The sequence below is a fragment of the Saccoglossus kowalevskii genome, chromosome 9 (assembly GCF_978046115.1).
Source record: "Saccoglossus kowalevskii chromosome 9, keSacKowa6.1, whole genome shotgun sequence".
Classification (NCBI taxonomy): Eukaryota; Metazoa; Hemichordata; class Enteropneusta; family Harrimaniidae; genus Saccoglossus; species Saccoglossus kowalevskii.
This window is the reverse complement of record NC_140649.1, coordinates 24,036,633-24,051,883: the sequence shown is the minus strand read 5'-3', so window position 1 is coordinate 24,051,883 and position 15,251 is coordinate 24,036,633. Positions and strand designations below refer to the sequence as shown.

The 15,251-nt window shown below is 40.2% G+C and overlaps 1 protein-coding gene across 1 annotated transcript in view; it reads left to right on the top strand.

Annotated features, from left to right (window-relative positions):
* Positions 1-15,251, top strand: part of LOC144350646 (tyrosine-protein kinase receptor Tie-1-like) — a 64,640-nt gene that overhangs the window by 4,250 nt on the left and 45,139 nt on the right. Inside the window, exon 2 of the mRNA XM_085504027.1 lies at positions 14,850-15,137. Within this exon, the coding sequence (XP_085360153.1) occupies positions 14,850-15,137 (288 nt within the window). The remainder of the gene's footprint in view (positions 1-14,849; positions 15,138-15,251) is intronic.

The window sequence follows — 15,251 nt, the reverse complement described above, 5'->3', positions numbered from 1 at the left end:
TGGGTCAACAAGCTTCAACTTTTGTTGACAACAAATGTTGATCTGTGTACCATGCAATGTTAAGGGTTATGACACATGTATCATTAGAATCTGCAGAAACTCTGATATTTTGTTGTAAATAAGAGTCAATTTCACTGTGAACTATATGCTTACCTTGCCATTACCGATGACTCAGGCACATTTAATTGTGTTACATATATTTTCTTTTTCTGATGTAAATAAATAAATACAAATACAAAATACAATAAGAAAATATTCAATAAATACATAATAAAATCTGTTACCCAGCCCAATGGCTCACAAGTCACTGGAGTCATGTATATGTACTCACATATAGAGGGTGTATGTCAAATAAAGATATTGTATGTATTATTTCTTGTAAAATATAATATCAACTAATGTACTACACAAACAGGTTATTTCGTCTCTTCTGAAATGATCTTGTAATATATTTTGCTATTGCTCTAACATAGTTCACTATAAAATAACTTATTTTTTCTATACATATCAGTTAACAAATTAAATTGGTTTCTGGAAATACTAAGTACATTAAATAGCTGCTCATGTAATTCCCTGTATAATGGACAGTACAGTAAGAAGTGTATTTCATCCTCTGTTACATTTAAAGAACATAATTTACAAATGCGTCTGTCTACAATTTCATGTCTATATCGTTCTGTTTCGATACGCAAAGGAAGTATACCGAAACGAAGTAACTTTTTCCTCCAAATTCAGATTTAAATTTAATAAAAGTATGTTGTTTGGGTTTATTATTAACATTTTTATGCTAGTTTTCAATGGAAATTTCATTTTTCTTTTCTTTAATGCCATCAACATTGCATAAATATATGTCCTCAATATCTAACAAATCAAAAAAATTACACATATTAGATGACCAATTTCCATATCCCAGAGCATGTTCCCATAGAAACACTTTCTTAGTTAACCTTGATTCGCCTAACATGCATAACCTGTTCCAGTATCTAGCCATATTAGCCCATGCAATGCTGTGAACTGCACATAGACCAACCCGTATTCCCTGTGACTGCTAAAGTTGGAGCGTATTTATGCACTTCTAAGAAGAATCTAAGTGCCTTGTTTTGAACTGCATCGCAACATGGGTAGCTAACTCCAGATACTGGAACAATAATCTATAATTGGGACAATTATGGAATTGTATATTGTTACAGTAGTGTATTATTCAAGAATTTAAATTTCGACATAAGAGCATAAAGCATTTGCAGTCACCGACAAATCTAGGTTTTCATCCAATAATATCTCCAGATATTTATAACGCCGAGCGTAACTGATAATGCTATCACCTATTCTAAACGTATATTGACTACATTCTGTATTCTTTTTCCCAATATATAACGTACATGCATATATAACGTACAATATACAGTCGAGTTTGACTGTGTTTTATCATAGATAACTATAATTCTATGACTCTTTAATCCCAGACCACAGGTTCATACTTATTTTATTGAAACAAAGAACAATTTTCTGATGTTAAGTGGAATGTACCGTACTGTTTCATAAAGATACCATGGCTGTTTATCAAATTATTACACTATAGAAACACTTCAGGTGTGAACAACACACATCGGTTCTCTTCAAACTACTGAAAAAACTTTTTGAGCTTCAGCATCATGCCATCTTATACCAAGCATACACAAATGATTTCTTAACCACGGTAAATATTTGATTTGATGTCAGTAAAAACGTGTGGTCACGCCACCAATTACACAAATACAGTCCCCTGCCATTCTAAATTAGTCACACCTCGCAGAGGTGTTAAAACTACGATGGTTGTTTCTGTTGAAGTTCGTGTGGTCAGAGAGTTAATTAGCACACAGTCCTGAGACAAATCATCGACACAAATTGATAGTATACATGTACATGAAATAAAGTGCATGTTGAGTGATAAATTCACGATGACCGAGGCCATATGGCAGCGCCATAGACGGCTGTACAAATCACTCTTCTTTTTTCTCCGCATCTGCGGGGATGTAGTTTTAGCGGCTCTGCTGGATCGCCTGCCTTTTTTCCTGTCTGGGTTTCTAGCTTGGGTTGTTGCCGCTGCACGGCATCCGACATTGTAGCTGGTAGGATAAGTTTTCCTTGTCATTTTACCCTCGTGTCGTTTTTCCCCTTTGTGTGTAGTATTTTTCACAACAAAGAAATTAAAACCCGGCGCCACTACGTAACCACTTGTTGGTTTCGCGGCGGCACCTTTTACAACTGTATTTCGTTTTTTCCCTCATGCATGTCGTCTTTTATTTGCAATGTATTTAGCTATGTATGGATGTAATGACAGCACCAAGGCAATTTATCAGCATAGAACCCGCATCCGAGATACTTTGTCGTAGCTGCGTGCGGGGTTCGGGGTTTTTGCGTGAAGGGGTGTGTTTTTGACTCCCATGTGCGAAGCACAAAATGGGAGTCTTTGCAGTTAGTGTGTCTGTATGTGTGTGTGTGTGTGTGTGTGTGTGTGTGTGTGTGTGTGTATGTGTGTGTGTGTGTGTGTATATGTGTGTCCGACTGTTCCACTGCTATCTCAAGAACCATACATCGGTTTTTGATGAAACTTGGTGCATAGATGCTCTGGGCCAATGCGCAGATTTGATTAGGTTTTGGTAAAAATCCATGCTCGTTAATTACCTAATTTGCATGATAATTAGCTAATTTTTAGCTGTTCTATGACTGTTCCACTGATATCTAAAGAACCACTCATTGGATTTTGATGAAACTTGGTACATAGATGCTCTGAACATATGCACAGATTTGATTAATTTTTGATAAAAATCCGTGCATATTAATTACCTAATTTGCATGATAATTAGCTATTTTTTAGTGGTTCCATGACTGTTCCACTGATATCTAAACAACCACTCATTGAATTTTGATGAAACTTGGTACATAGATGCTCTGAACTAATGCTAGGTTTTGATTAGTTTTTGGTAATAATCCGTGGATACTAATTACCTAATTTGCATAATTAATTAATTTTCAGCATTTGATATAAGTAGTTAGCATTACATTTCAATGAAACTTGGTACTTACATACTCAAGGACTATGCAGAGATTGATTGTTTTCGATAAATATTTGTGCATATTAATCACCTAATTTGCATAATTAGTTAATTTTCAGCTTTTCCACGGGTATCTCAAGTACTAATCATCGCATTTCAATGAAACTTGGTACATAGATCTTTTAGGACTATGCAGAGACCTGATTAGTTTTAGGGTAAAGAATTGTGCATATTAATTACCTAATTTGCATAATTAATTTTCAGCTTTTCTACTGATATCTAAAGTACTAATCATCACATTTCAATGAATCTAGAATTATGCAGACCCAATTAGTTTCCGGTAAATAATTGTGCATATTAATTACCTAATTTGCATAATTAATTTTCAGCTTTTCTACTGATATCTAAAGTACTAATCATCACATTTCAATGAATCTAAAATTATGCAGACCCAATTAGTTTCCGGTAAATATTTGTGCATATTAATCACCTAATTTGCATAATTAACCAACTTTCACACTGATATCTCAGGTACTATACATCACATATCAATGAATGTACATGGATGCTGTAGAACAATAGACAGACCTGAATAATTGTGGGTTAAAATCTGTACATATTAATTACCTAATTTGCATAATTAACCAATTTTAAGTTTTCACACTGATATCTAAAGTACCGTAAAAACTCCAAAATTTCAACCGGTTTTAAATAATTGGTGTTAGAAATGTGACGTGTTTTTAGAGTCAAAATTAAGGTGCATTTTCGGACGGTCGAATTTTTCAGAATAGAAATCAGCAAAAAAAAATGGGGATGATAGACAGTGTGCTTCATTAGTTTTTAAAAAATGCAATGTCCGTCAATTGACGTAAACTTCCTCATGTTTCACGGTAAAAGCAAAGCTCGTGGCCGAGTTGTAACTCAAAATCTAAACAAAGTCATCAATCAGTGAGTATTATGACAAGCAAAACAAAACATCAAGACGCGGAGAAGAGGTCAGCACAAAACTAATAGGTCAAAAGACAAAACTGTCTCGCACGACCGAGGAAAACTTGCGAATGTTCGAAGTACAGGTACCCATTGGACAAAAGATACATGGAAGTTTAGCAAACAATCTCCCCGACCCAGTGCAATGTATCCGGTTAGAATCAAAGCTCATGTGTCCCTTATTTGAGGGACCAAATTCTGCCGTAAATTCGCCCTTGGATTAAAAAATAAAATGGGATTTAAGAAAATAAAATGGGACTTTTAAGGTGTATTTTGGCGTCATTTTTCGGACATTTCAATCAATCCTGCCGGCTAAAATAGAGTCTAAGTTTTACCGTAGTCATTGACGTCTGTCTATTCAAGAGTACACGTGTATGATTTTTATCGTGACTAGCGTGAGCGGGTAAGCTTCCTTTCGAGAATGAGCTGTTATCACTGTGAACAATGTTAAATTATTCTTCAGATGACCAGTTTATTTTTTAAAAACAACTAATTTTTTTATTTAAAAAAAATCATGCCGTTTTCGCATCAAAATCCAAGCCAAAATATCGTACTACAACATCAATCTCTTCCGCATTGCGTTCAATAACATTAACATATTTAAATAAGCTATGGTAATTTGAACACGTTGGCATCATCCAGCTTTTTGATTGGTTAATTAGCGATTTGACCTATTTGACCTAAGAGAACATGGCGGATATCCTACAGCATCAAACGTTTATACGAGACCGGAATCATTCGCTTACGATGAAACTAAGTTGACTTTTATTTGTATTTCATAACCATTCAACAAATTTATTTTGTGTACATTATTATAATCACTACTGAGTACAGTAATAATCAACAATTCAGAAACGCAGCATGCCGAGATTTTTGTGTTCGTTTTTATTTGAAACTTCGTTTATTTAGAATATATTTTCGTTACCAATAAAATAAAAATCTCTCAGTCAATCAGAAACCCGGATTCATGCCTTTGAGGAAGGTCCCGTTTGAACGCTCACATCATTTTTTTTTTTCGTTTGGGGGAAAACTAAAACTGGTCGCAATTTTCGAATAAGAATGAGTCGGCAATTTTTAGTGGAGTTGAAAATTTTGAGGTAAATAAAACACCGAAACCCGGCAAATAAATAGGCGACCGAATTTTTAGAGGGGTCGAAATTTTGGAGTTTTCACGATACTAATTAATCCATTTCAATGAAACTTAGTACAAAGATGCTCTAGGACAATGTACAAACCTAATTAGTTTGGGGTAAAAATCTGTTCATATTAATTTCCTAATAAGCATAATAATTCATAATTTTTTGGTTCTAATCACATTTCAATTAAACTTGGAGACATAGATTTTCTGTTACATTGCGCAGACCTCATTAGTTTTACACTCAAATCTGGTCATATTAATTTTCTGATTTGCATAATTAGTTTTCAGCTAAGTAATTTCGAATTATATTTAATGTGTCTCCAATACTCTCAGCACATGGGAGTTCTTTCTAAGCTTTCTTTGATTTCACTGGAGTTCTGAGGCCTGACATTAGCTTTCAGAGCCATCAAAATCGCTGAGGCTGACCGTGTCACAGCAAGGTTGCGCGTCCAGTAAACAAATCGGTTAAAGTGAGTTGCGTGTTTGGCATGAGTGGAAAGTCCTCACACTCGACTACCGGTTGTACCGGGACGTTGAGTAGGAGGCCCGTTGGTGGAGGTACCGATATTTTTTTCAGGCGGTGGTTTACCCGATTTTACCGGCTGCAGCGAGGCTGTGCCCCTGGAGGCTTTCCTCCTGTGGGGCCCGTTGCGGGGCCCTTTGTGGACCCTTCCTCGCACGGTGCCGAGTTTGCCTCCGAGTTGAGGGCTTTAGTCGAGGGACTGTTAGGGCAATTGCGTCCCTGGCAGGCTGGGTAGATCAGACGCAGTCAGAGGGAGCTGTCTCCACTGCAGCCCCTCGGTGGGCAAGCAGGAAGAAACACAAAAGCATGTTTGCACTCAAACACGTCTCTTCCGGGGAACCTCTGTTCCCAGCTGCGGCTCTCCCACTATTTTTGGGGGAGGCCGAGGCTCAGGCTAATTGCACATACCGATGCACCCAGCGAGTTGCCATCTTCTTCGAATTGCCCAGCTGGGCCAAGTATTCGAATTTTGGGTGCCCCCAGTTCGGGTTAGGCACAGCGCCCTACGTGTTCACCCGAGTGATGAAACAGGTAGTGCTGCTGCTTCACCAGATGTCGGTACACCTCAATCCGTACCCAGACTACTGGTTACTAACAACCCGGGCAAGGGGTTAATAGCCAAACACGTCAGGCTAACACAGGATTTACTTCACCAGTTGGGCTTGTTAGTAAATCGACAAGTCCCACCACGACCAAATGCGCAGTTGGTGTCCCTGGGCATGGAGTTTGGACACAGAGGTAAGCTTGGCTTAACTTTTTCAAGCGTGTTGCTTAGCGCTAAGCAACCTAGCCGAATGCCTAGTCAGCGTTCCCTCAGTGTCCCTCCGAGAACTAATGCTGATCATCGGAATGATGAACTCAGTTCAAAGGGTCTTTCCCCAGGCCGCACTACGCGGCCGCCCGGTATAACGCTTGTTATAACACCGAGCTCTCCTATGGGAACTAGATAGGTGGGTTTCGATCTCGGACCAAGTGAAGGAAGCCCTGCCCTGGTGGTCGTCACTGGCCAACCTCGGACAGGGGGGGGCCCCTTGGACCCGCTCGCCGCAGGTATGACTCTGGTAACAGATGCCTCCCCCCAGGGTTGGGGAGTGCATCTATTGGACCAACAAGCCCAAAGATATAGCCCCCGCATTAGTTTCGGGACTACCATATCAACCGGCTCAAACTGAGAGCAGTGCACTACCACGCTTTCTACCCGTAGTTCGAGACCACAGAGTCCTGCTCAGCACAGGCAACACAGTGGTGGTCTCCTTCAAGAAGGAGGGGGGACGCATTCCCCATCGTTGTCAGTCCTAGCAGAGCAAATCCTCCTTTGGTGCCTGGAATACAATGTGGAGCTAATCGCACACCACCTCCAGGGGTGAGGAACAGTCTGGCGACGCCCTTTCAGGATGGCTCCGTCTCCAGAACACGGAGTGGGTAGCCTCCAGGCTGTTTCGGCTGTGGGACGATCCAAGGTTGGACCGGTTTGCCGCACCCCGGAACGCCAAGCTCCCGACATATGTAACACTCCTGCTGACTCCAGGAGCCTGGGCCAGGGTCGCTTTGCTAACCCTGTGGACCCACTTAGTTGTGTACGCCTTTCCTCCCTTCCCGCGAGTTCAACGGGCACCGGAGAAAACTTGCAGGTGCACACCTGCATATTATCATTGGTCGCACCCAATTGGCCAAGCAAGGCCTAGTTTCCACTTCTGTTGGAAATACTAGTCGAAACATCAGCAGTGCTTCCGGACTTACCAGACCTGCCGTCCCAACCAGATGGCGCACTACCAACGAGCCCAGCAGGTATCACTTACACGCATAGAGGCTCACAGTAGACCCACACAATCGAAAGCCTTATCTGAGCAGGTTGCCAATGTCCTGGCCAGGGCGAACAGGGATTCCACCAACGCGGCCTACATTTCTAGGCTGCGAGCATACACTGATTGGTGTAGCGGAAGGGAGATTGATCCATACCATCCCTCTATTGGCCAGGTAGCAGGCTCCTTCGTCCACCTGTTTGACGAAGTGGGTTTGTCCTACACAGCGATCGTTAGCTACAGGTCGGCCTTCTCCTCCACCACTCAAAACGTACGGGAACAAGACTAGCCGATTGTCCTATTATTAGGAGACTATTTACTGCTTTCCAGACGCCAAGACCCCATACAAGGGAGCCGCCCAACTGGGACTTGTAGGCTGTGTTGTCTGCTCTAAGCAGACCTCCCTTTGAGCCTCTCCGATCAGCACCACTCACATTTTTCGACTTGGAAAATAGTCGTCCTACTGGCCCTCGCCTCAGGTAGGCGTCGGCCAGAGCTGGGGGCATTGTCCTTCTCGGATGATGCACCGCCGTTATGGGCAATCAAGTTGTGCTAAAGACACGAATCGAGTTTCTTGCCTAGAACCAAATCCCAGGACACGATCCTCACCCGATCATCATCCCCCGGCTGTGAAATTTTGTCTGCCCGGAGGGTCAGGAGGAATTGCTTCTCTTCCCAGTTTGAGCAAGGAGTTGCCACCAAACCGTACTAAGGATTTGGAATGAAGCACATATCTTTGTGTTATGGCCCAGGCAGGCAGGATAGGCCGACCTCCCCAACTTCCATAACCAGGTGGTTTACTGCGACTGTATTAGAGGTCTATAATCCTTTAGCTTCCTCGACACAGAGCTTGCAGAGACACCAAGTACGAGCGCATGAGGTGTGTGCGATTGCTAACTCGCTAGTGCTAGCGTCAGGCGCCCCCCTCGAGTACACATGGAGGGCAGGCTTCTGGAGAACGCAGAACGTCTTTATCAACTACCACCTAAGAGACACCGAATCCATTGAAAAGGGTCTCTCTAGGTTGGGTCCCATCGTAGCGGGTCAGTCTTGGTTTGCTGACCCAGCCCGAACGACCATTAGGGTCCCTGCGCATAGGCAATAAGTCAGTCCGGCATTTTATGCGGACAGATTTCTCTACCATCAGCACTCCCCTGGAAGCTCCCAGGTCCCGCTTTGCTGCCTATGCCCTCATGCAGAACTGTTTTGGTCTTTACTTCGAAAGCTTACTACCCCCCAGAATTGGGTTGGGGTCTGGCTTTCTCGGGCACACCGAACCCTGTCACCGTAGCAGCATTTTGGCTTTTTGCTCCGGGGACAGCACAGGCAAGGTAAGACACCACCCTTTTTTGGGTCTTAGGGAATCACCAGTTAATTTGACCGAGGGGGTGCCGGTGAATTTCACATGTTATTGTTAAATAATCACAAGTCCCCCCTAGGTGTATATTAAAAATTGGGCTGTCTCCCCTTAGAAAAAGACAAAATATGGTAGCCCCCCCCCCCCATGAATTTTTTTTAAACAATAAAGATTTACATTAATGAATCGTTGCATGCTTCCAGGTTCCAGCTCTTCTCCCTGACCTCGTCACTACAGTTTAAGGAACTATTAAGTCATCAGTCTCTATTTCCTCTGCACTGTCAACGAGATCATCACCATCAGAGTCCTCTGAGTCAGTTTCGTCAGTGTTGTACATTCTGGTGTTTACAGTTTGTAAATGTTCAGTGATTTTATGTGTTTTTGCTTGATCTTTATATGATTTTCTGATTACATCACTGGTAATTGCTTTCATTTTGTCTTGTTTGTTCCCTTTTTTTGGTAGCTTATTATGGTCCAGGTACTTATCCAACTCAGCTGCTGTCAATGTTTTTAGTGTCCCATTCAACACCAAAGAAATCCAGTCATAATCACTATGAATTTTTTCCTGCTTCTTTTTGTTGTTGTTTCTTTCTACCTTTTTTAGTCCCCGTTCGGACGCAGTCCGAAAACGGGGACTTATGTTTTGCCCTGTGTGCGTCCGTGCGTCCGTGCGTCCGTGCGTCCGTGCGTCCGTGATCACCTGTATCTTGAACATGCATGGACCGATTAAGTTCAAACTTCACTCATACATCACACCTTATATGGGACATATGCACATGCATTTTTTTCATGATCCGATTAACGATAGCCGAATAGCGGCCATTTTAAGGCCGAAAATGCATCAAAATCGCACATTTTCACCATTCCGGACCCGGATCTCAGTTATGCATGGACGGATTTTGTTCAAATTTGGTACATACATTAAACATAATAGGACCTTGATGCACGTCATTTTTTTTTTGGATCGGGTTCGAAATGGCCGACTGGCGGCCATTTTGTTTTAAAGAATTCAGTTCTGGATCCGTATCCGAGACATGTCTGGATTGATCAAGTTCAAACTTCACACACACAAGGTACATCATGTCACAAATATGTATGTGCATTTGTTTCATGATCTCATTAACGATAGCCGAATAGCGGCCATTTTAAGGCCGAAAATGCATCAAAATCGCACATTTTCACCATTCCGGACCCAGATCTCAGTTATGCATGGACGGATTTTGTTCAAATTTGGTACATACATTAAACATAATAGGACCTTGATGCACGTCATTTTTTTTTTGGATCGGGTTCGAAATGGCCGACTGGCGGCCATTTTGTTTTAAAGAATTCAGTTCTGGATCCGTATCTGAGACATGCTTGGATTGATCGAGTTCAAACTTCACACACACAAGGTACATCATGTCACAAATATGTATGTGCATTTGTTTCATGATCTCATTAACGATAGCCAAATGGCGGTCGCTTTAAGGCCGAAAATGCATTGAAATCGCACATTTTCACCATTCCGGATCCGGATCTCAGTTATGCATGGACGGATTTCATTCAAATTTGGTACATACATTAAACATAATAGGACCTTGATGCACGTCATTTTTTTTCGGATCAAGTTCGAAATAGCCGACTGGCGGCCATTTTGTTTTAAAGAATTCAGTTCTGGATCCGTATCCGAGACATGTCTGGATTGATCAAGTTCAAACTTCACACACACAAGGTACATCATGTCACAAATATGTATGTGCATTTGTTTCATGATCTCATTAACGATAGCCAAATGGGGGCCGCTTTAAGGCCGAAAATGCATTGAAATCGCACATTTTCACCATTCCGGACCCGTATCTCAGTTATGCATGGATGGATTTTGTTCAAATTTGGTACATACATTAAACATAATAGGACCTTGATGCACGTCTTTTTTTTTTTCGGATCAAATTCGAAATGGCCGACTGGCGGCCATTTTGTTAAAGAATTCAGTTCTGGATCCGTATCCAAGACATGTCTGGATTGATCAAGTTCAAACTTCACACACACATGGTACATCATGTCACAAATAGATATGTGCATTTGTTTCATGATCTGCTTAACAATAGCGGAATGATGGCCATTTTAAGGCCGAAAATGCATCAAAATCACATATTTTCACAATTCCAGAACCGGATCTCAGTCATGCATGGATGGATTTTGTTCAGATTTAGCACAATGTGTTGTACATATGCAGGTGCATTTCGGTCATGATCTGCTTTGAATGTATATGTCACTCAAATATGAACGGAACGGGGACGTGTCATTGACAATGACTTGTCCCTAATGGTTTTCATTTGCTTTAGTGTGGTAAGGTGTTGTAAATAGTCCATGACATATTGCTCTTCCACTGCATACTTAGAGGAAAATTCTTTGATGCCCTCAGTATTCTCCAAAGATAAAAGCCCATTTTTGAATTTCTGCGTGATGTTGCAGGGTTCGAAATACTCGGGTGCACACTGCACTATGCACATAGATTATTAGCTAGTGCAAGTAAACTCAAAATCCAATGTGCACGCTGTGCATGTAGAAATTAACACAACATTTTCTCATTATATTCACTAAGCCTAAATTAGTTTCAACCAATATTGTAAAAAAACTCAAAAGCACAAGTGAAAAAAATCAAATTCGTCCGTGATCGCATCGATCGAGAACCCGGAAGTAAATTGGTAGTGTACTCGCGTACATTGTGAGAGTACTTTGAGTCTCGCGTGACCTCAGAACAGCATACAGATTTGCGCATGCTCGGTAGTTGCATGTCATTCGGTTGGTATACAATCATGTCAAAACAACGAAGCCTTTTCGAGTGTGGACTATTGACATCGTTAAAAAAATCTGAGACGGCTGAATGCCCAGTATCTCAAGCAACAGAAAATGATCCCGATAATGGAAATATTTCTGAACAGGATGCAGTACTTGGACACGTTTCTACCGCTGAAGGAAATGTTGAATCTCAGCAGAGTACGAGTGCGGCATCATGTGTCAACACTGGGGACCGCGACGCGAGTACTTCGTTTGACTCAGTGATTGAGTCGCCACCCACTAAGAAAAAAAAAAGTTTATTGTTTTCAACAGACATGGCTTCAAGAGAAAAAATGGTTAATATTCGATGAAAAAAATAATGTAATGTTTTGTGATGTTTGTCAGAAGTTTGACCACAGTAGAAAGGTAAACAAATTTCGCACACAAGGGTGTAATTTCTTTTCGTTTACATGTTTTAAATGGTCATGAAAATACAAGTAATCATGTCCAGGCTGTATTATCAAAGCAAGTCAAGGAATGTAATCCAAAAGACAGACCAATAGAACGACTTTTGATTAGAATGGAAAAAAGTGAACTGGAACAAATGAGTTTTATTTCGTGTGGCTTTTTTTTTCCCCTGACCTACATTCTATCTCTCCGTCACCGACAGAATCGCTGATTAATGCCTACAGTTCAAAATAGTCATATTGACTGACCGGAGTCTATGGTGGGTATGAACTTGTGAATAGATGGGTTCGGAGAACCCTCGCCTAAGTCTGTATATTCATGTCGTGGACAAGAAGTTTGTTTACCCGCAACCCAGATTGAAACAAAGAAATGTCTGCCATTGCTTGACCGAATAGAGAGTGTGTTTATGGGTAAATAAAGACTTAGATGCAATAGCTTAGCTGCAGAACACTTCGACCTAACAATTTTTAACTTGTATAAAGTTGAAAGAGATCAGTGATAAGTTTAATGTTTCCTTAAAATAAGAATGGACATATCGGCATTGAAATAATCATGATATTTTATTTATTTCATCACTTAACATACATTGGAATGAATGATAATAGATACAATGGACACAAAAAAAAAAACACGAAAAGTGACATGACAAAGGAAATACACACACACACACAGAAAAAACAATTAAAAATGAAAAGTTGAATTTTGAGGGTTGTTAGGTGACATCCATGTCATAGAAGTATAGTGATCATCGGCAAAAACATGTTGACTCGCTAAACAGAAACTCATGCATGTGTGTGTGACCCAACCCTCAACACATGGTTGGCTTCAATGTATTCTTGTTCGTTCCTCAGTGGTGCTAAGAACTAGATACAGCGAAAGGGAAATTTTAATGAATGCCATGACAGCCAATGGTAGCTGTCGATTCACGCACCACAGTTGTTATATTGTACTAAATCTCAGCTAGCAAAATGCAGATCATTGCTCTAAATTATGACATATTTCCACTCACCCTATCTCAACATTGACAAATAAAAAACAACTTTTACACTACATGTCCACAATTGCATTTCATTCCCCAAATGACCGTTCGCAATAATTTCGAGACTAAATTTGTCATCAATCAATACCACTAGCGGCGACAGCCTTCACATTGTGTGTATTTCCCCCAGTGCTAATTCCCCACTAGATCACGGTTCCTGAAAGTAGCATTTTGCCATTTACATTTCCCGATCACGTTTTCAAAATCACAGCCTTATTTTTTTCCAATCTCCTGTATGTAAAAAAAAATCGACGATTAACTTAAATAATAATAAAAGTAACATACACTCTCAATCTTTTCATTTGAATAAATGATACTATTGTACGTAAATAACTATTGTAATAACAAGACAATATGTCATTGATGGTGACAATGCGATAACGATGTCCTTTGCGTACATTTTCTCACTAGAACCAGTGCCATTTCAGCAGAAAATCTAGTATCATTTCACAACTAGACCTAGTACCATTTTACCACAAGATCTGCCACTCGCAAAGAGTACATTTGATCCCTCACATAGGCTTTTTTCTGCCACTCACAAATGATACATTTTACCCATCGCATATAGGCCATTTTTAAAACTCGCATACGGCACATTTTGCTACTTGCTACTCGCATCTTTGTACTTGAATATGGTACTTTTTTTTAGGTCATACATGCCTCAATTAGGTATCAGATTCAGTGAGTTCCGTTAAGGCAGCAGTATCCAGATGGCTGATCATCAAATTAGAGTACTTCTTTTGGTTGCTACTGCTTGCAATAATACAGTCTTTTCTTACATTTGATCGATAACAAAACAAAAACTCAGAATTTATGTCATTGTAGTGCTCATTTGTGGTGCATTAGATTATGCAAATTTTGAATATGGCATTGACAGAGCCAAATAGAAAAATCTGAAAGCCATAGTTTAGTTGAACTTTTCTTTGCAACATCTTTTAAAAATGATGTATAATAATAAGGCTACATCATAATACCTTTGTTGTTAAATGTATAATGGTTCCTTAGCTTGTTAATATATGATGAAATCATGACAGTTGTCACTTTCAAGCTTATACCATTTGTAGTTAACAACTCTATTTCAATTTGATGCAAATTGATGAATGATTTTTAATTATGTTCCTTTTGGTTTGCAAATCAATTACAGTGACTATAATTGGGTTTTGACTATGTCATCCACTGAGAAATGTGTTTTCATTTGACTATTTAGATACCAAATAACCAGGAAAAATTTCACAATAAAGGGACTTTTACAATCAATCCTCATGAGAGTTTATTAGCATTTATGGGCCATTTCAGTTTATATCTGCACCCCCCCTGTTGATGTGGTCGGATTTCCAGCACTGTATGATGGGGAAAATACCCCGGAATTCCAACTGTATATGAAGAAACAGAATCTGGAAATCCAGGCGAATATGGAAAAAACATTCTTGGAAATACAGGCAGTTATGGCTACTAAAAATATGGCCTAGTTTATCTCGCCACATACCGGTTGATGAGGTTGGATTTCCAACAGTATGACTTAAAAAACTTGGAATTCTGACTGTATATGGTAAAAAAAAATGGGCCAGTATGAAATAGTTATTACTGAAATTAGATAAGGATGGTGGCACGAATGAGCTCATCAACACAACACAAGCTTATCAACAGGGGGGTGCAGATATAAACTGGAATGGCCCATATATGCATTTGTTACTACATAGGTGCTAATATTTACAATTACTTGTTCTTCTTGTTCAGCAGTTGCATACAAGGATATCACCTTTTTTAATGCAAAAGCATTACCAAATATAACTGAGAGTATTATCATTGGTGGATACTCAGCTGGTAGTGATAGGACAACATCATTTACATATGGTAGAGTAATAGATACAGGTACAGGGGCTGCACTACCAAGTGGTGTGACTTATGCAAACCAGGGTGGTAATGCAAGAAAGATGACAATCCAAGCAGGCTCTGATCTACCTGGTGTATACTACTGTGATCATTCAGGTTTCAGGTTACAAACCGTTCTAGTGGCATCACAAGGTGAGCAAATTCAATTTTTTCATATTCAGGATACTACATCAGAGTTGAGAAAGCACCCATTTGAAGGCCAGCATTTTTAAAATGGCTTTATAGCAGATAAGTTTAACATAGAGG